Genomic DNA, 22,088 nt, shown 5'->3' on the forward strand with positions numbered 1-22,088 from the left:
ATTTGCACCTCTGATTCCATCCATTCATTCAAATCACGGTTAAAAACTTTCCTGTTTGAACGAGCGTTTTCAGTTAGTTAGTGCATATTCCCTATATTTTACCCTTATGTTATTTATCTTCTACTGATGTTCCACTGTATAAATACCCCCACCTTATATTTATGAATACTCAGTAATTTTATCTTCTACATTATGCTCTGATGTTTTATTTCTTATTTTATCTGTACTTTTTTTTGGGGGGGGGGGGAGGGGTATTCTGTTATGGCCTTATATCTTATCTTATGTTTTAACCTTGTTATGAAGCACTTTGGTGTACCTTCATTTTTAAATGTGCTATATAAATAAAGTTGTACTGTATTGTATTGTATTCAAATCAAAAGCAGTCTACTATTTCATTAGACAGAAAACATTTCTTTCTTAATGGTTCTACTGTGAAACATATACATTACTAATATATGTATTAAACAAAAAGATTTTTTACAAATTATTATGGTTGGGTAAAGTCAGGTAACCTAACGTGCACTGTGGATGGGGTATTAACATTCTCAGATATGTTTCCCTAAATAAACTGTGACAAAGAGATGCCCGAGTCCGCTTACCCTTTAATAAACATTTTTTTACAGTTATTCAGAAGGTCTGTGAGCCGCAGCATTCTTGACATTGAGGATGGCTGTCCTACAAGGTGTCAACTAATGACAGATTGTGTAGGCTGTGTTAGAAAAGTCATGTGAAATGTCAGTGCATACATCCATGAACTATGATACTGGATAAGTTTAACATATCTGCATTTCTAATCTGCACCTAAGATGCTCAGACATCAAGTAACTAGACAACAGAAGTTACTTGTTACCCAAACAATTAGCAGCCAGTAAACTGAAGATTACAATATATTCAAAGCATGTGCACACAAAGGTTGTCTATTCATTGAGCAGTATGTTAAAATTTAAGAGATCCTGTCAGGTCAGTAGCTGACCTTGTTGTGTGTTCTCTGAGGTGTTATCATCTCATTAGGCATTCTATAATTTATCACTATGAGGGTAGGGTTGATAAACCAGCTTTTATTCTTACATGGGATCATTCTCAGCGGAATGTAAGTGCACCACAGTCGGTACAAACTACTTGAACTCGCCACTTTATCAGCTAAATGTATTTGAAGTTTTATTTTCTGACTAGGAGGTCAATGTGTTATCACTATGAGGGGAGCATGGACAAAGCGGCCATTCTTTTTACCGGGGACCATAGTCGGCCTCTTCTTTTTGGGCATGTTTTTGAAGAACGGATATGAACATGGTGTGGATACCGATAAAGATTTGGACACACCGCGTATGATCAGGAGTTTTTCCAACCTGGAGGCAAACATCAGGAATCTAAGTGAGTTCAGTCACATATTAATATTAATTATTATTTCATGGTACACATAGTATTTGCACCACAAATAAGGAGAGATCCAGTAATAAAAGGAGCTGAAATCAGAAATAAGTTGAGAGGCAGTAAAGGGCATTGGCTGCTCATGTATGACATGACAATAATTTGTAAGACGATTTATAATTAAAAAGGAAGAAAAACATACAAAAGTCAGTCATGGAACTAGAGTATGTGTACTTATCAAAAAAAAAGAAGAAGAGATAAATGGCTTTCAACTGAACCTTTACACATTATTAATGACAGATGAGGTCAAATTATAACAGGTTTTTGTACCTTTACTATAAATGTGTTTTATACTGTAATCTTACCATTATTTTGTGCAGTGTGTTTGTTTTGTTTAGTAGGAATATTAACTGTTCCATTTCCTTGATCATTTTTTGCTCATGTTCTTTTCTACTGAAGACGATGCACTCAGACGTTTTGAGAAAAAGCAGGATGTCATGCAAAAGATGTTAGAAGAAGTCAGTGACAGACACAGAAAATCAGCAGAAGTCCAACAGCAAGCAGAGAAGAAGGAAGGTGATGCAAATATCCAACCCCAAAATGAGGCAGCTCAAATGAAAAAGCCTAAGAAACTGTTCCCTAACTCAGCCTTGTTCAAGGAGTGGGGGGCAAATCTCTCTGAGGATGACCAAAGAGAGGCTCAGAGCCTGTATGAGAAGTATGGGTACAATGTTTTTCTGAGCGATCGCCTCCCTCTGGATCGGCCTCTTCCAGATACCAGAGATCCTCGGTACAACTTTTATTTTTTATGATTCAATCTTCTTATTCCACCTCATGTACATGCAAACAATTTCCAGACAATTAACTCTACACAGTTCTTTTCTTCCTAAAATATTTCATGTTGCAAATACAGTGGTATTTCATATCATTCTTTTTAATAAATAGGTGTTTGAAAAAGAGTTACCCCAAGGACCTGCCAAGTCTCAGTGTGGTGCTCATCTACCTGGATGAAGCCCTGTCTGTTCTCCAAAGAGCCCTGCGCAGCATCATCGACCGCACTCCTAAAAACCTGCTGAAGGAGATAATAATGGTGGATGACAATAGTTCTAATGGTAAGTTGGTTATTTTAAAAAACAACTCTAATTATAAGCCATGCAAATTACTGCAAATGAGTGCAGACTGATAATGTACCTTTTGTCTTATGTACACGCCTCTCACATTCCTTTCCTGTTTATGTCTACCAGTTTAAACTAATCATCAAAACCTAACTGAAGATTATTTATTAGACGTACAAACCACTTGTATTAATTCACAAGCTATTTACAAACAGCTAATTTAAAAACTCTGAATTGCATTATAGTTGATCACTCTGAACAGTTAACCTTTAAAACTGTCACGTTCCTGGGTCGGTGACCCAGCGTTTTGTGTTTTTCATTATTATGATATTATGTTCTAGTTTATTCTGATTGTGTATTTGGGTTTTGACTTTAGTCCTCAGGGTTTTGGTTCTGTGTTTCCTCTGTCTGTCCTTGTGCTCCCTCCCTGTTGCGATGTCTTGTGTCAAGCTTATGTCTGTGCATATTAGAGATGGACCGATCCAATATTACGTATACTGATACGTAATATTGGATGTCTGATATCTGTCCAGTATCTGTCCGATACTGACCTAAATTACTGGATCGGATATCAGAGAGAAATAAAAAATGTAATCCGATCCATTAAATATCAAAAAAGCACCTCACAAAACTTGCGACATGGCCTAACTCAGCTCATAACCGTAGCACGTCGGAGCAGTATGCAGTAGGCGTGCAAGACCTGGGGTCCGTTCTTCATACCTCGCTAAGTAAGTTAGCCGGATTTGAATGTTGACGATTTCGCGTGATCTTGGATCGTTCGGTTCTCCGAAGCTCATCTGGGACTTGCTGTCATAGCAACAGATCCGTAAGCGCAAACCTGCTCGGGAGCAGGTTTACTTTATGTAAACAGGATTAGATCGCGGCCACTCAGGTATGTCCGCTGCAGTTATATGAAAGCAACAGCGATATTTCGCCACTGTTTTACCATAAATAAATATTATCAGTGTAACTAAAGATAATGCAGTATTTGATTCTTTTATTGATTTCATACAGATACATTCAGGTCATTTCAGAAAAAAAGGGAAATGTACTATTAATCATTCTATTACATGTAGTAGATCATGTCAGATGTAATTCATATTTTAGAGTAGTAATAGTAAATTACTACGTGCAATCAAGATGAGAGACCACGACTATAAAAGCGAAGGTGGATTTGGGAAGTCTGTCGCAGCCATGTCCTGTCCGTTTGTACGCGAGCAAGGAAGGTGCAAGATTGATAAGGAGAGTTTACAGAATTTAGCGTATATTGCGGGATAGACAGGATCCTTTAGCTCAGCGCGACGGTGTGCTCATAGAGAGATATCGATTCTCCCGTGAGGGTATTATTTACTTTCTTCCTCTCTCTCTCTCTCTCTCTCTCTATATATATATATATACTTACTGTACTGTATATACTTACTCCCGACTTACTGTGCATGCTTCAGTCACCCCTTGCATGGGAACAGGTAAAAGTGATGGAGTGTTATGTCAAACTACACACAAAAAAACCCACAATGTCAACAAATGTCACAGTACAAAAAGGGGTGTGACGAGGGGGTGCAGGACCACCACCTGTCTTTATTTGCTCTGCTCTTTTCTTGGTTGCTGTTATAAACAAACAAACAGATTATTCCAGGGTCTCTTGTCATAGACTAAAAGCAATATAAGTGATAAATATTACCATTCTGTGGAATATTCTTATATTTCACTTTTACTTGTTCCCATGTTCTAGTGGGTCCTGTTGTGGCTCGAATGTGAAAGAGGATATGATGTAATATAATATAATGTGGTATAATATAATATCACATGATATAATGTAATATCATGGATCACTTACGAGTTTGATTTGTCAGCAACTTTCTGCCAGCCCTCTCTCCTTGCTTTTGCAGCCTTTGCAGTGTCCCCCTGCGTTTTAATTAAACTCTGAAACTCCTGATATCCCTCAATCAAGAGTTCTTGCTCTGCTGCCGTAAAATACTGAGCGCGCTCCTTCGACATCTTCGCCGACCAATCACAGGGTTGCCGATCAATGTTTCTACTATCGATGCGTAGCCCCTTTTAAACCACCCAGTGATCTCACATTACTTCATCCAGCTATACTAATCGTCAACAACAGGTGTGTTCGGAGAACCGGATTAGCGAGCTCAAGGTTAGCGCGATGATTTGATCTTGGATGTAGTAAGCGAGGTACGAAGAACGGGCCCCGGTTCTCCGAAGCTCATCTGGGACTTGCTGTCATAGCAACAGATCCGTAAGCGTAAACCTGCTTGGGAGCAGGCTTACTTTATGTAAACAGGATTAGATCGCGGCCACTCAGGTATGTCCGCTTCATTTATATGAAAGCAACAGCGATATTTCTCCACTGTTTTTCCATAAATAAATATTATCAATGTAACTAAAGATAATGCAGTATTTGATTCTTTTATTGATTTCATACAGATACATACAGGTCATTTCCTAAAAAAAGGGAAATGTACTATTAATCATTCTATTACATGTATTTGATTATTCCAGATGTAATTCATATTTTAGAGTAGTAATAAAAATTACTTCGTGTAATCAAGATGAGAGACCATGGCTATAAAAGCGAAGGTGGATTTGGGAAGTCTGTCGCAGCCATGTCCTGTCCGTTTGTACGCGAGCAACCCATTGCGGAAGGTGCAAGATTGATAAGGAGAGTTTTCAGAATTCAGCGGATATTGCGGGATAGACAGGATCCTTTAGCTCAGCGCGACAGTGTGCTCATAGAGGGATATCGATCTTCCCGTTAGGGTATTATTTACTTAACCAACTTGTTGGATCCCTATGTTAAGAGTTCCACTCACCGTAGTCGGGCATTAACAACTGCACAAACTGTGTGCATTGCCTTGTGTTTCTTTGCGAGTGGCACGTTTCAGGAACAGGTAAAAGTGATGGAGTGTTATGTGAAACTACACACAAAAAAAGACACAATGTCAATAAATGACACAGTACAAAAAGCATTTTAATTAAGGCAACAACCAAATATTTTACATTGTACAAATAGAATTATGAGCTCATTTACCAGTTATGAAGGTGCTGCTACTGCACCCCAGCTGCTCGTCTAAGGAAGAGCTGCCCCCAGGGATGCCCTCCACAATGGGTCTGGTGGCATTCAACCCTAGGGCCAGCTCCTCTGCCGGGGTGTGACGAGGGGGTGCAGGACCACCACCTGTCTTTATTTGCTCTGCCCTTTTCTTGGTTGCTGTTATAAACAAACAAACAGATTATTTCAGGGTCTCTTTTCAAGTGACTAAAAGCAATATAAGTGATAAATATTACCATTCTGTGGAATATTCTTATATTTCACTTTTACTTGTTCCCATGTTCTAGTGGGTCCTGTTGTGGCTCTAATGTGACAGAGGATATAATGTAATATAATATAATATGATATAATATAATATGATATAATGTAATATAATATAATATATTACTTACGAGTTTAATTTGTCAGCAACTTTCTGCCAGCCCTCTCTCCTTGCTTTTGCAGCCTTTGCAGTGTTCCCTTGCGTTTTAATTAAACTCTGAAACTCCTGATATCCCTCGATCAAGAGTTCTTGCTCTGCTGCCGAAAAATACTGAGCGCGCGCCTTCGACATCTTCGCCGACCAATCACAGGGTTGCCGATCAATGTTTCTACTATCGATGCGTAGCCCCTTTTAAGCCACCCAGTGATCTCAGATTACTTCATCCAGCTGTACTAATCGTCAACAACAGGTGTGTTCGGAGAACCGGATTAGCAAGCTCAAAGTTAGCGCGATGATTTGATCTTGGATGTGTCATTTGATCTTGGATGTAGTAAGCGAGGTACGAAGAACGGACCCCTGTTGTCTGGTTGAGCATTCGGAGCCTCGCTACCAAACCGGCATTTCATCTCCGAGGAAGTTATCCCAGAGAGAAGTAAAGCAAGTGTGTAAGTTCATCTCTGAATGTTTGTAAAGCATTTTAGCGTTAAGCTTAACAACCGATATATGGAGTGACTGCCTCTCTCTCTCTCTCCCTCTCCTGCTGCTACTTCAATCGTGATGTTATTATGTTCTAAGTTGAAGGCATTGTAAACGTTTTGTTGTTCAAATTTAGATGATGAGGATGTAAACCTGAGGGGGTAGGGCTAAATAAGTATATACTTCAGCCTACTCCTTTTCAAACAACTGCATGGAATGATTTTATGAAATGTTGGTGAATGTATATGTTTGAAATAAAAATGAACTGAACTGAACTGAACTGAAGCTGATTAATGATCAGCTGATTGGCTTTTCTGTCCTGAGTCCTTCTCTTTTGTTTGTTTATCGCCCACTTTGCACCAGAAAGAGGAAAACAGCGGCTGAACAACAGCAGCACGTTTAAGCTTGATAAGCTGTTGTTAGAATTTATTTAATATTACTTTCTACTCCAGGATCTTGTTCTAAGTAGCTGACGGCTGGTAACTGTGCAGGGGCGGATCTAGCAAAGTTTAGCCAGGGGGGCCGATAGGGCATGAACAGGGAAAAGGGGGGCACAAAGACATACTTTTATTTCTTATTCTCATTTTAAATGTCTAGCTTTTATTAAATAATTATCTGAATCTTACACCCAAAGTTTTAATCTGATGTAAAGTGTATAGAAGTCCATTACTGTATATAGTAACCGTTAAGTCTAATATACCCTAGTAAGCTAGTACTTTTTCCTTTGGGAAGGTACCATCTGTGCAGTCTGCAGTTCTGTTGAAGAAAGATGTTGAATCTCTTTAATTATTCTTGAAAAATAATTGATTTCTGTGCATTTTTTTGAACTGCATCAAATTAAAGTTGATTACGTTGAGTAAGCATCATGAGGTGGTGGTGGTTCCCTATTTTTTAATTTTTTTTTTGATTGATTGATCATACTTTATTCATCCCAAGGGAAATTGGGTTAAGGCTGCCAGCCGTGCCAGCGCCGTCTTACCTTTCCAACCATACATACATTACACAAACATCACATGAGGAAGACAGGTCAGAGGGGTGTAACAAGGAAAAAGCACAACATGAGGAAAGATAAGGAGAAAAAAATAACTCCCCCCAGACTGAGCTCCAACAGGGAGATCAGTTTGAGAACAGAAAAAAAACACCTCTGCACAAAACTCTTAATACACCAAAGAAACACATGACAAGCAACAGGGGTGGGTAAAGGGTGAGAGACAGCCGATGTAGACAGTACATCCGGGCCTGCAGCCTATGCGCTGGTCTCCATGATCCACCGTCAGCATTGGAGGGGAATAAGCGTCGAAGGCATTTGGAGGGGGGAGGGGGGATGAGTGTATGTCTGCATGTGTATATATGTCTGTCTGTGTGTGTGTGTGTGTGTGTGTCCAGAGTTCAGCTGAGACAGTGTCCTTCGCCCTGCCAGGCTAAGTAAACAGTCTTCCACCCAACCCAGGTGGCCTTGCATAGAAAGGGAAGAACAGTCTCCACACAGTCGTTATCAGGGTGTTGTTGTTCAGCTCCAGCCTTGAGATCGCAGCTAGCGCCGAGGGGGTATCCGCATGAAGTGATGGTGGTTTTTACTTTAGTGCGAACAACTCATATGAATTTCAAAGCTGTTCTAACAGTCTGACACTGGTCTCAATCTTCCGTTGGAGAGCCGTGAGCTTCTCCATGATGTTATCAACCTTACGCTCCGTGATGTTGTCATTCTTGTGCTCAAAGAGCCGATTCTGAGAACTCACGACCGCAGTGAGCTTCTCCAAGATGTGATCCAGTTTGCACTCAGAGGTCTTATTCTGAGTATTCACGGCAGCCGTAAGCTTCTCCAAGATCTTATCCATGCTGCACTCAATGAGCCCATTTTGAGAAACTCATGCCTCGTCCCATCGTTTCAATCTCAGCGGGCAGCCTTGTGGGGGTTTGAACAGCCGGTTCCGCTTTCTTAATTCTTCAATAAGCCAGGGCCAAGCCAGCTCCGATCAGCAAGAACCCTGTTATCATGGTTCCGAATAGGTAGATATCTTCAGCACTCAGGCTCACCCAAGCCCAGACTCCTCGTTGAGAAAAGGGTGTCAATTGCATTCAGGGACCAGTTGATCAAATCCATAATTCTCTCTTAGGTTTTAGAGAACAGACTGGACTTCTCTGCTTAGGCTGCTGCCCCCGCGACCCGGCCTTGGATAAAGCGGATGAAGATGGATGGATGGATGGAGAACAGACTGTGAGAGAGTGTTCCTGGGAAAAGTAATACAAAAAACACGAGACTAGACAAGGACACAAGAGGCTAAGCAGGGAAGCTAAGGGAGAGAAGGAGGAGGAGAGGAGAAAAGTGCGACCGCCTTCGTCAAGAGCAAGAAAGAAAGAAGTTGCTGGGAGTTTGCAACCCTATTAGTTAGGTTGCTTAATATTTCCACTAAGTACTCTTTAAAATACCAAAATAGGGAGTATGGAGCAGGTTTGAGTTTATTAGATTGATCAGTATTGCTGAACTATGAAATATTTTGGGTGCAGTGTATTTTTTGCATACAGGTATAACAGAATAGCTTCAATGTTTTTTTTTTTTAATCTTGAGTTTGAACTTATACAAAATGCAGAAAGATGTTTAAAAACAGTTTTAGTTTTATTGATTAAAAACACACTATATCAGATTCATATCGTATCGGCCGATATCCAAATTTATGATATCGGTATCAGACATAAAGAAGTGGTATCGTGCCATCTCTAGTGCATATCTGTTGTTTTTCCTGTTTTACTTTGGTAGTCTCTTGCTGTGTCCGAATTCAGGGGAAGGATGCTCATAAGGACACTACCTACCTACGTCACAAGGTAGTGTCCTTAGATGGACGGGTAGTCAGGAAGTGAGCGGCTGTGGACAGCCCCTTTTGTCTCCATAGAAACTTTATTGAACAAACAATGAGTATCCAACATAACAGCTGGGCTGTGGACAGCCTCCTAGCCTTCAACTCCGCCCTTACTTGCGTGTTTTTCCGTCGCTAGCGCCACACAGCGAATACTTTAAATGGACCCAGAAATGTTGCTCCGTTGTTTGGACAATTTTAATTCTCGAGGAGCTAGAAAAACTTTATCGTTGTCGCCCATGACGTTTTGTACCTTAGGCTCATCAGAGACAATCATATCCAGGTAAAATAATTTCCTTTAATCTACAGGCATTTAGGAATTACTTAGCTAATTACACGGATACTTGAATTATTGCCAGCGTTGTGCCAAAAAGTGTTCGCCTGCCAAAACTGATTTCCAAAGTTTCCGTGTGTAATATGTGTAATATCTTTATATATGTTGGTAAATAGACTTCGGTGAACATAGTTTACTAAGGGGTTTTATATATACAATAATTACCTGTTGTTCAAGTATCTTTATAACTCTGGTTATAATGTAGGAACAATTGATATATTTGTTGCGCTGTCTTCTGTCCTCTTGACCAGATTACTCTTAAAAAATAAATTTCTAATGTCAACAAGATTGTTTTTGAACTGGATAAATAAAGGATATATAAAAGTCACTACCAAAAACTGATCGCAGCTTCTACCTTGTTACAGGAATGTTGCTGGTGGCTCAAAGTGACTTTATATCATTAATGAGGGAAACATTTGACATATGTTTCATGTATTATAGACCAACAAGTTATTTATAGCAGGTTAAATACAATTAATCAGTTTAGGGCAAAAAATGGAAATCAGTTTTGGCAGACGATCTTTTTTTTGCACAACATCGGTCATTCTTACACATGTACTATATCATATAAAATATATAAACTAAATATCTTTGAAACATATAGAATCTAGTCTTTTGTTTGTTTGTTTTTTTTCATAGCACTTTATCAAACTGTTGTCTGCTACAGAGTTACAAGTATTATACTAGTAGTAATATAGCATCCACCATCTCCTGCTTGCATATTTAGTAAGTAAGTAAAAGTAGTAAGTAAAATTTATTTATATAGCACTTTTTAAGACAAACGCTGTTACAAAGTGCTTCACATGGGAATGAAGGCATGTCAAACAGACAAACAATATAGCAATATAAAGGAAGTATAAAAGCATATCAAACAAAGCAATAGTACAGTATAAATATAGAATAAAACAACATATTACACACTAACATTACCCAAATGCCTGTCTAAACAGATGTGTTTTAAGCTGTTTTTTAAAAGAAGCCACAGTGTCGATGGTGCGTAGTGGGGAGGGTAAACCGTTCCACAGTATTGGAGCCAGGGTTTGAAAAGCGTGATCCCCCTTTGTTTTCAAACGAGTCCGTGGAATAGATAGAAGACCACTATCAGTGGATCTAAGAGTCCGCTTTGGAGAATAGGGTTGGAGAAGCTCCGAGATATAGGTGGGGGCCTCACCTTGTAGAGACATAAACGTAAAGGTGAGGATTTTAAACTTATATCTATACCCAACCGGAAGCCAGTGCAAGGATTTTAGTATAGGAGTGATATGGGAAAATTTATTGCTGTGAGTTAAAAGCCTTGCTGCAGCATTTTGAACCGCTTGGAGCCGATTTAGTGAGGCCTTAGATACACAGGAGAAGAGTGCATTACAATAGTCTAGCCGGGAGGAAATGAAGGTGTGGACAAGCATCTCCAGTTCGGTTGTGGAGACAATAGTCCTGAGTTTGGCAATATTTCTTAAATGAAAAAAGCAGGAGTGGGTCACGGATTTAATATGAGCGTCAAAGGACAAAGATTGATCGAAAATTATCCCAAGATTCCAAGCAGTGGCTTTTATCGACGATGAAAAGGCACCCAGATGTTGACTAATTTGGGGCTTGATATTCTCTGGGGCAAGGAATAAGCACTCGGTCTTGTCTGTGTTCAGCTGCAGAAAATTGTTTGTCATCCAAAGCTTAATTTCCTTAAGACAGTCCATAAGAGTGGATAGCTTGTCTAATTCCCAAGGTTTAAAAGAGATGTATAATTGGATGTCGTCTGCATACAAATGGTAGGAAATATTTTTGAAACCGCTAATGATCCGCCTAAGGGAAGAATATATAGTGAAAATAACAGGGGGCTTAAAACCGAACCTTGTGGGACTCCACATAGAAACTTAGCCACGTCTGATCGGAAGTTTCCCACTGAAACTAAAAGCGTCCTATCTTCCAGAAATGAGGTGAACCACTTTAGGACAGATCCAGATATCCCTACCATGAGATTTAAGTGATGGATTAAGATCTGATGGTCAACGGTATCAAAGGCTGAGCTAAGGTCCAGAAGAACTAGGACTGAGCAATCACCCCTGTCTGCAGCCATCAAGAGGTCATTTGTGACTTTCAGGAGAGCTGTTTCTGTGGAGTGTGACTTTCTAAAACCCGATTGAAATTTATCAAGAATATTATGCTTCTCCAGCGCTTTTTTTACTTGTAGCCAAACGACTTTTTCTAAGATTTTAGAGATAAAAGGAAGTTTTGAGATGGGCCTGAAGCTTGACTGAAGTGTTGGATCCAGGTTAGGCTTTTTCAGCAAAGGTTGAATAACCCCCTGTTTAAAGCACCTGGGGACAGAGCCAGATAGCAGTGAACTAAATATCTTTGAAACGTATAGAATCTAGTCTTTTGTTTGCTTGTTTTTTTAAATAGCACTTTATCAAACTGTTGTCTGCTACAGAGTTACAAGTATTATACTAGTAGTAATATAGCATCCACCATCTCCTGCTTGCATATTTCTGAAAATATCTTAGTGGTGTGGCAGCCACGAGCAATGTTCCCTCTAAGCTGCGCGTGTGTGCAATTGCGCACTGCTGGCACGGTCTCTGCGCAGAAAAAATCTGTGTTGCGCACAAAAAAAAAAATCTAACCCGAATTGAAATTAAAGTAAATATGTTAACAATTCTGTTTTGCAGTGTTAGTCAGTAAGTGACTGGCTGCTCCAGTATGGGATTAGAACGATGCCACCTTATCACATTCAGTATATACGCAGCTAATCAACGCCGTCGACAGGCTATGACAGCGCCCTTATGTGCCGACACCGGTGTTTTAGCTAGCAAAGCGGCGTGGCTGATGTGCAGTGAAGCCACGTTAATGACAACGTGTACAACCATTGGAGATGTGAGCAGGACAGACGGAACAATTGATGGAAAAAGTGTGGACTTTATACCAGTTTTTAAATTGTGTTGATGGGCCACGTAAAACCAGAGTTATGATAAAAAATATATGTAATGTTTGGTTTTCTTCCTGAATACTATCGTTGTTTATATTTACTGCGGAAGAAACGGTAAAACGGCGTTTTATAAGGAAATCGCTCGAAAGCACTCTCTGCCTATGAGCAAAAACAAAACCAAAACCCCGCCGTCCTTTCCCATTGGTCGAAAAATGTACCATGTCGACCAATCAAAACATGGCATTTGTTGTTCAGGGAGGGGGGAAGGTTTAGGAGTGATGGCGGTGTTTTGAGATTTGAGAGATTTGCGACATTTAGCACAAATCTTGTGTAGTTAGTGTGTAGTTAGTGTGTAGTGTAGTCAATAGTTTTGTTGTGTGTGTCAGAACAATGAGGCGACTACTGAATGTTACATGTGTTACAGGAGTGATACATCTCCTGTTGTCAGGCCTGCAGGTATCAGGCTGTTGTTCTCCTTTATCTCATAGTGGACAGAAATTATTTTTTTGGAGTGGCACAAATAATTTGTGTGGCATCAAATTTGATGCAGAACAGCTGATTGTTCTGTAAATAGTTTGAAATGTTTATTTAAAAAACGCCTTGGCTGCATTTTTAGGTAAACAGCTGCAAAAAAAACTTTGTTGTTTGCATAACTCATTTACTTTTTGAAGAAGTAACTATATAATTAATTGCCCAACATTGGTCATTTTATACTATATTTTGCAGAGAGAGTTACAGGACTCTATCCCAGACCACAGAGTCATAGTCATAATACAAGCCAGAGCTTTATTAAAAAGAAAGAAAGAAAGAAAAAAGCTGAGTTTTCAAAATTGGAGTTCAAGTTATTTTTACTTCCAATAGTGTTAACATACTACACAGGTCATGAACAAGATTTTTTTAAATTTTCATTGTAAGTGGGCTAAAGCAGTTAATTAAAAGTAGTCTAACATAAATGTAAATGCTGTAATTTGATTATTTTAATAAACCATGTAACTTGGATGGATTCGATGCTGGCGTGACTACACTGCACACGTCTGCTGTCGCTCACAGTGGTCCAAGGGATCGCTCAGGAGGTTTGTGCGTTCGCTCAGACACATGAAAAATTAGAGGGAACATTGGCCACTAGTGAGCCAGCCCTGCAAACCCTGTGGATGGACGATGCAGTGGACAGTGGGAGGAAGCATCCTAAAGCTCTCTTTGCAGACCACCCTGTGTGATTTTCCACTTGCCAACCAGAAAAGACAAAGCGCAGGTCTCAGTTGCAGCACCTCATCCACGTCTGATCTTGCTCAGGCAGATTCAGCAACACTGCCAGAGACTTCCTGTAATCTATTGCAGTTGTTCATGAAACGGTCCAGGAACAGGTCACTCAGGTTAATCCTGTGTGAACAACTGTAAATATTGTTTTTCATCTTTACATACTGTGTATTTGAAATATTCTCGTTTAATTGTTATTGTTATTTACTTTATTGCTATCAAATAAATACCCATGTAATATTGTTCAAAGTTAGCGTTATGTTCATACATGTTAAAAATGCCTGTAAATCAAATTGAGTTCAGTGACAATTACTGTTTGTTTGAATCAATTTATTAATAACATAAAACCTTTAAACTAATGCAACACATATAACACTGTAACAAATATATTCAAATAAATACATTTCTCAATACATAACTCATTTTGGAACTAATCTTTCTAGAAGTGAAAACAGTCTGTCCATCCTCTCCCTCCTCTCCTCTCCTCAGCCTCTCTTTGCTGCCTCATGTCCTCTCTGATGAGGTCTAGCAGCTCATCATCCCTGTCTCTTTTCTTCTTTCTCCCTGTCGTAGGTGGCTGACTCGCTTCGTCATCGCTGTCATTTTGATCACCCACTGCTGCGCTTGGCCCTGGAGTGTCCTCAGGGAGAGAGGAAATTAAGACAGGAGGCTTAGTGGCAGGCATCTGTCCTATCACCTCATCCATGAGGGCAAACCAGGGCCAAGTAGCAGCAGTGGGCTTCCCACTGACCCCCTCTCCTGAGCCTGGATACTTGCAATCCTAAAGGCAGAGGAAATCAAAAATGACAGCAGGCAAATAAAAACACCACAACAACTCTTAGTAATTGCACATTTATTAACTTGTGTTCTTAAGAATTATCTTCTTGATAACACACATACGTACTTTGTATTCTTTAAAGTTATCTCATGTCTTCTGGCCTGCAAGGGGGTGACTTTCCCCTGCAGGCCCATCTTCTCCAGAATTGTCCTGATCACACACAACAAATAAAAGAAGGAAGGACACCATGGCAACTATGTTAATCCCTAGGCCCAAAGGTTTTCACAGCAGAACACCAGAGGAACACCGTCTGGACATCACAGGTTCTGTACAGCAGCGGTCCGTGAGTCGTTTGGTACCGGGCCACGAGAGTTAAGGCTCCGGCGTGAAATTTATGGTTTTCAGGGGTTTTATCGTTAACTCGGTTTCCCTGAGTCTTTCCCTTGTTGTAGTTGTGTGTCTTATTTTGAAAGAAATATTTACACGTTACCATAGCGACCAGAGAGCATTAAGCGGCAGAGAGGAGGATGTTACTGTCAATATTGGCGCATTTTCAGGAGGACGCTGCTAATAAAGTTACACAGTTACACAGTACATTCACGTTTATTATTATATTTACAAAATACCACATTTTTTGTCTTGGTCGGATCATTTTATGTGGTTGTATTTATCCGCGATACCTTAAAGGCTCCGTGTCTGACATAAACCGGTCTGTGGCGCAAAAAGGTTGGGGATCGCTGCTGTACAGCATGAGGGTTAATAGGACCGCACTCATATGAATAGGATGTGTAAATTGATTGATTCATGTACATCCACGCCGTAGCGGCCCAATTCTTCACCCCAGTGAAGAAGTGATCGTTTTCTCCTCGTTTTAATAAATGAAGCCATTTGGTCTTTGTTCCCCACAACATATCACCAATTCGAAAAAATCAAAATTAGCTGTATGTAAGCGGCAATACATGAAAAACCGCGGAACCCACCATACAAGCTGGTTTACGGTTATTTTAAATAAAAGAAACATGTCTATGCAGATGCCCAAAGCTTAACAACACGACCGCTATAACAGTTTAACTTTTGTACAACCAGCTTTTCATATACTTACATTTGAAAGTGTTTTCCTCTCCCGCTTTGACCACCATCGTTATCAGAAACAAATCTCCTCTATGACCCGCAATGAATCCTGGGATATAGTAGGACACGAAGGATACATCGGACCCATCCTTAAAATGTGGGGAAAAGTAGGATGCATTTGTTGCCACATTTTGAGTACTCTTTGAATTCGGACAGCCTTCGTCGCGTCGCTGTGACGTCATTGCATCCAAATATGGCATTGAAGCATCCTTCCACTGAATTCGGACACAACTGACCCTCAAATTCGCGGAAAAGTAGGACGCATTTGTCGCCACATTTTGAGTGCTCTTTGAATTCGGACAGCCTTCGTCGCGTCGCTGTGATGTCATTGCATCCAAAAATGGCATTTTAAGCATCCTTCCCCTGAATTCGGACACAGCCCCTATCCTATGTGTAGTGTATTCTGCTTTGCTTCCTTGTCTCGTTATGTCTGATTACTCCCAGCTGTGCTCTCCTTTTGTGTCTCATTCCCTTGTTATCCCTTTGTGTATTTAAGCCTTGTGTTTGTCTCTGTTAGTAGCTGGCTCGTCTGTGTTGTTTCCCTGAGTCTCCCTGTGGTTCCTCCAACTTCTTCCTGTGTTCCTCTGTGTATGACCCTGAGAATTTTGACTTCAGGTCCATGTGTTTAGGTTTTCCCAGTTTTAGTTTATTTTTTAGTTCCTGTCCTCGCTATCTCCACTTAAATAAACTTAGTTCTCATATCAACCTCTGCCTGCACTTGGGTCCTTACTTCACCTCCACACATCTGCCATCGCAACTGTGACAAAAACAGTGGTTTTGCAAATGAACTTTTCCTGCAGAGGCTGTGACATGTCACACATGTTTGTAATCAAACCAGTTTTTTGCTTGGTTGATTTAAATTCATCCAGCCATTCAGTTTCTTTTGCTGATCCTGTTCAGGGTCACAGGATAGTTGAAACCCTCCCACCTGTCATACAGCAAGAAACAGTGTACAGTCTGAATGGGTCGCCAGTCTGTTGCAGGGCAGAGGTTTAAATCACTGACTGTAGAATAACTGAAAAAAAAAATTCTAGTTAGGATATTTCTCTTTCTACAATTCAGAAAATCTGAAGGCTGACCTTGACATGTATGTGAAGTCACTTGAGCAGGAGAACCCTAATCTCCGTATTTTGAAAGTGAGGCACAGTGAGCAGAGAGGTCTCGCTTATGCCAGAGCGTCTGGGTGGAGGGCTGCTACTGCTGACGTGGTGGCCATCCTGGACGCACACATTGAAGTCCATGAAATGTGGTAGGAACATGGCAAAAATACATATTTTCATTTAGTTGTTTGGGTGTTATATTTTCTGTTATCAGGACTTTTTTTTTAATGCGATGGCTGGGTGTGTGCTTGCATTGAAGTCTTTAAGTGTCTAATTTAAATTTATTACTTGTAAAGTTTTTCCCTTCCTTCATACAGGGCTGAACCTCTGCTGACACAGATTAAAGCTGACCGAACTGTGGTGGTTTCCCCGGTGTTTGATAGAGTCAACTTTGATGATCTCAAGTGTATTAATTATGATCCCAGTGCACATGCCTTCGACTGGGCTCTGTGGTGCATGTATGAGAGTTTTACACCCGAGTATTACAAACTTAATGATGGTTCACTGCCGGGGAAGTAAGTTCAAGTGAAATCAGTGTTTAACCAAAATAACAGCTTTTTAACTGTATCACGCTATCATTATGATATCTCGATTTATTTTTTATTATAATAACAATAAACAGTAGTTGTAAGATAGAGTTCTGTTCTTTGACTTTAGGAGTCCATCTGTCATGGGGATCATGGTTGCTGATAGAAAGTTTCTGGGGGAAATTGGAGCTCTTGATGAAGGAATGAAAGTGTATGGTGGAGAAAATGTTGAGCTGGGAATTCGTGTGAGTAAAGATCACATAGAGTTATAACATTCTCTTACATAATAATGATTTTAAAGAATAGTTGTGGAGCTGGACCTGCTGGATTTTGTTATAGTCCTCAGGTCATTTAAAATGCCTTTTTTCTACCCTTGCAAAGTTAGAAGTGATCAGTTATCTAAATTTTACAGTGCACTTTTTCATGTAGGTATGGACATGTGGAGGCAGTGTTGAAGTTGTTCCATGTTCCAAGATCGCCCACATCGAGAGGGCCCACAAGCCCTACATGCCTGACTTGGGTCCTGCCATGAAGAGAAATGCCCTCAGAGTTGCAGAGATCTGGATGGATGAATACAAGCACAATGTTAACTTGGCTTGGAACATCCCATTTGAGGTGTTTTCAGGCACTGACACAAACAGAAAATTATGTTTTCTCTAAAGGATATTTCATTCTCTTGTCCACAGAGTCATGAGGAGATATTAGGCTTTGAGAGCTCTTTGTGTTTTTAACATCGACATTTAAGGAACATCATTCTGTAGATTCTTCCTCAGTCACAATCTATGAATTGATTCACATCTTTTTCTTTGTTCCTGCAGAATCATGGAATTGACATAGGTGACATTTCAGAGAGGAAGAAACTCAGAGAAAGGCTGAACTGTAAACCTTTCAAATGGTACCTGGATAATGTGTATCCTATGCTGGATCCCTGGGACGACCTACTCGCATATGGAGGAGTAAGTTTACTTTTCTCTGTTCCTTAGTATGTTTGGTATACAGGGCTCTAGACTATCTTTTTGCCACGGTTGGACTGGTGCGCCTAACTTTTTTTCTTAGGCGCACCAGCACAAAAGTTAGGCGCACCCAGATTTTTCAGCCACATTGCTTAATGTGCACCTTTTTGGGGTGGAAATTGCTGTCCATACAGACAATATTCATTTGTAAAGAATTGACTAACAATCTTGTCAACACAAAGTTCTTTATTTGGAGCACATTTCTACAAGAAAGATAAGTTACTGAAAAACTGCTTGTGCTTAAAGTGCTTTGGCACCCTTTGGTAATATTGTAGACAATGTTAAACTTAATCATCACATCGGCCTCCTCTGACGACCTGTTCGCTGCTGCCTGCCACTGAAATGCAGTGGGGAGAGGGGACACTTGGGCACTGCATTTATCGCAGCATATAATGTGTTTTCCGGATACACTGCTGCTTTTTCAGCGTTCAAAGATGGGTGGCTCAGTGTCAGAGCACTGGCTATGAATTTCAGACAGATCAGGCCTTAACTTAATAAAACATTTATCAATACTTCTTTTCATCTTTTCTTATTTTACACAGCTACATCCACTTCTGCCAGGCTTAGGCTACTCTCTAGGGCTGGGTATCATCACTGATTTCTATAATCCATTCAATTCCGATTCACGAGGTTCTGTTTCGATTCAATTTTGCCTCCGATTATCAGAAACATTATAATTCTGATCATTTATCAGTACCGATACATGTGAGACTTCATCAGAGGTGTGAACATCACAGCAGATGCCTTTGTGTCAAAGTAACTGAGAATAAAACACAGAAAAAATGAAGGAGATTTTCCTGGCCTGGCTTTTTATAGGAGATGACCTTAAAAATATCCTGCAATATTGCATAATTTTAAAAAGTATAAATTTCTTCAGTATTGAACAGCAGAAATTAGGCTTTCTTGTCCGAGGACATTTAAGTAAAAAAAAAGAAAAAAAAAAGACAGCGGCTGACAGCACTGTAAACAATGGTTGACTGGTGGGTAATAAGCAAATGAGTAATGCTGAAAACAGAGATTTGAGATGGGAAACTGTTCTTGAAGCAGAGAGAGCTGTGCACGATGTGTGATTTTATCATGGTGGAAGCAAAACAGCAAAGGTAAGAGGGGATTAATGACGACATTTATCAAAGGTGAAGCGTAGTTTGGATCTTCTTTTGCTGCTGGTTCAGTGAATTTAGGTTGAGAGAAATAAAACCTGCAGCTCAGAATTTAGCACCAAAAAAAAAAAAAAAAAAAGCGGCGACGCATCAGAATCAGTGAGCTCTCAGCTTTCAGCCCCGACGGCGTGTCCGTGTTTGTGCCGTCGGGTCAGAAAGCTGAGAATGAGAAAGCTGATTCTGATGCGTCGGGTCCACGCTCTGTGTTTACGTCTTTGTGTGGAATCAGTTTACCTGCTCTCATTTGCTGTTTGTTGAAATATTTTTGAGAGCTTTAACCTGAGATTCTGGCGTTTCTGGCAAAATACATTTATATTATACATTTATATTAAGTCGATTCAGGATTTAATGAATCGATATCGCTTTATTCAAGCTACTCACCTCCCTCTTCGCTTTATTCAAGCTACTCACCTCCCTCTTCCACCTGCACTTTCAAACGTACACACAGGACTACGGGACAACTACAGGACCACGGCCAATCATAGAGGTCCCGCCCCTGACTATCTCTGATTGGGACACACGATAGTGGCATGATGTGTGTCAGTTATTGACCACACAGAGACTTTCAGAGTTCCAGAAACTTTTTTTTTCTCTTTTACTGGGACAGCTGGTCACACCGGTGCGACCAGCTTGCACCATTGAAAAATTTGGTCGCATTTGTGACCAAATTGGTCGCACTCTAGAGCCCTGGTATAGTGGAGTCCTACAGGATATGTGGGAATCAGTGTATTTGGTGATTTGCATGTATCCATTTGTAATATTCATAATGTTCTGTTAATTACAGATGAAGAACCTTGTTGCTGACATGTGCATAGACCAAGGAGCAGTACCAGGTCACACACCTATTGCCTACAATTGCTACTACTATGGACCTCAAGTAAGTGAAGCACATAGTAATTGTGTTGAGAATCATGATTATAAGGCAGTGCAGTCGTAAAGCTGTTAACGCCTACTGTATCATATTTGATACACATTTTTAATTTTTAGACACTTCTTTCAGAGTAAATCCCCCATGCTGCCGTCCCAAGAAATCTAAACAAATCACACAACACAATTTTAAGCAATAAATTTAGAATTTTCTGGCAGTTATTTCATGGTTCAAGCTTTAAAGAGTTAAATTTGAGTATTTTCATCTCTAAGCTTGTCTCCAGTGCAGCTGGTATTTTTGGATCACACCCAGGATGTCTCTTTCTAAACACAAGCATTTGTGGATCTACAATTTCACCATCAAAGCAAACATCAACTCTGGCTTTACAGCGTCCAAGTTTTATGGTGGTGCATCAGCTCAGGGTTGCACTATTATCAGGTTTCAGACAAGATCAGGGCCCAAACGCAAAACTTCCTGTTTACAGTGAAAGATAAACAGTGACCTGCGGACAGGTCCCAAATTCTGATTCCTTCCATTGCAAACTCCCGACTCCCGTGCAGTGTCCCCTTCTTGGTCCGTGCTGTGAGATGAAATCCAAACACAATATTTACAACCGGGCTCAGCTCCCGCCAAAACTCTCCCTTCCAGGTTCCTAGCAAAGCAAGGCATGACGTTTAGTGTAACATTTCTCTCACAAGAAAAGGCATCCTAATATCATTTTGACCTCTTTGTCTCTGTGTCTCTTTCTCATTCTTTCTTTCTAAGTTCACATATTATCGTGGAACGGGTGAGCTCTACATTGGTGGCATGAAGTCACATAAGTACAATGACAACCGATGTTTAGCTGACATAGGCACAAAAGAAACTGAGCCTGGCCTGTACGACTGTAAAGAGGCTATGCAGAAAGGAATGGGGATATACTGGGACTTTACTCAGGTACTACAAAGTGGTTTGCTGCATCTCAGAACAAGTTGAGTGAGCACTGTTAGTCTTAAAAATGAACAAACTAGCTGCCTTTTTGATTTTTAACACTTTGTTTCCTTTTCCAGGGCAACGAACTGAAGAACAGACAGACAAAGAGATGCCTGGAAATTATAAACCAGAAACTTCTAATGCAGGAATGTACAGGTCAAAGATGGACAATTCAACACATAATCAAACCCTTTTAAAGTGTTCTTATAGAGCAGTGGATAAATTACACCTGGTTCCTCTATTGATGACATCACATTTACTTTTGCTTTCAATATTTTTAATGTGTGTTTTTTTAAAGGCAAGATATTTTAATTAATTCCCCTAAATATTAAACATCGTTTTGCATGAAAGATTTTCAGTCTCCAGCAGTGTTGGTCAAGTTACTTGAAAAAAGTAATCAGTAACTAATTAATGATTACTTCCCCCAAAAAGTAATCCCGTTACTTTACTCATTACTTATTTTCAAAAGTAATTAATTACTTAGTTACTTTGTAAAAACACGATTTACAACCTGAATAGGTAATAAAGCGATAGATCTTTCAGCCCAATTCTACTTTTCCTGCATAATCTATCATACAAAATGTAATCAAATGAAAAAATCTCTTTTTAAAACTTGTTTTATTAGTTTTAATCTTTTAACTTTATGCATGAAGCAAAAATTTAATTACATGCAACATTCTCTGACTGGAAGAAATTTGTTTAACATTTAAAACTATTTTCTGCACATT

The 22,088-nt window shown here is 39.9% G+C and overlaps 1 protein-coding gene across 2 annotated transcripts; it reads left to right on the forward strand.

Annotated features, from left to right (window-relative positions):
• Positions 1 to 1,089: 1,089 nt before the first annotated feature.
• LOC120432721 (probable polypeptide N-acetylgalactosaminyltransferase 8) lies at positions 1,090 to 21,755 on the forward strand. 2 transcript variants are annotated; one of them, XM_039612528.1, is made up of 11 exons: positions 1,090 to 1,371; positions 1,828 to 2,158; positions 2,314 to 2,480; positions 16,783 to 16,969; positions 17,138 to 17,335; positions 17,478 to 17,592; positions 17,777 to 17,962; positions 18,166 to 18,303; positions 20,305 to 20,397; positions 21,154 to 21,324; positions 21,438 to 21,755. In XM_039612528.1, exons 1-11 carry the CDS (start codon positions 1,194 to 1,196, stop codon positions 21,555 to 21,557), a joined length of 1,884 nt encoding a protein of 627 aa, XP_039468462.1. In that variant the 5' UTR covers positions 1,090 to 1,193; the 3' UTR covers positions 21,558 to 21,755. The 2 variants fall into 2 exon arrangements, with proteins under 2 accessions (XP_039468462.1, XP_039468463.1); XM_039612529.1 differs by lacking the exon at positions 21,154 to 21,324.
• The last annotated feature ends 333 nt before the right edge of the window (positions 21,756 to 22,088 follow it).

Source organism: Oreochromis aureus, linkage group 5 (assembly GCF_013358895.1).
Source record: "Oreochromis aureus strain Israel breed Guangdong linkage group 5, ZZ_aureus, whole genome shotgun sequence".
Lineage (NCBI taxonomy): Eukaryota > Metazoa > Chordata > Actinopteri > Cichliformes > Cichlidae > Oreochromis > Oreochromis aureus.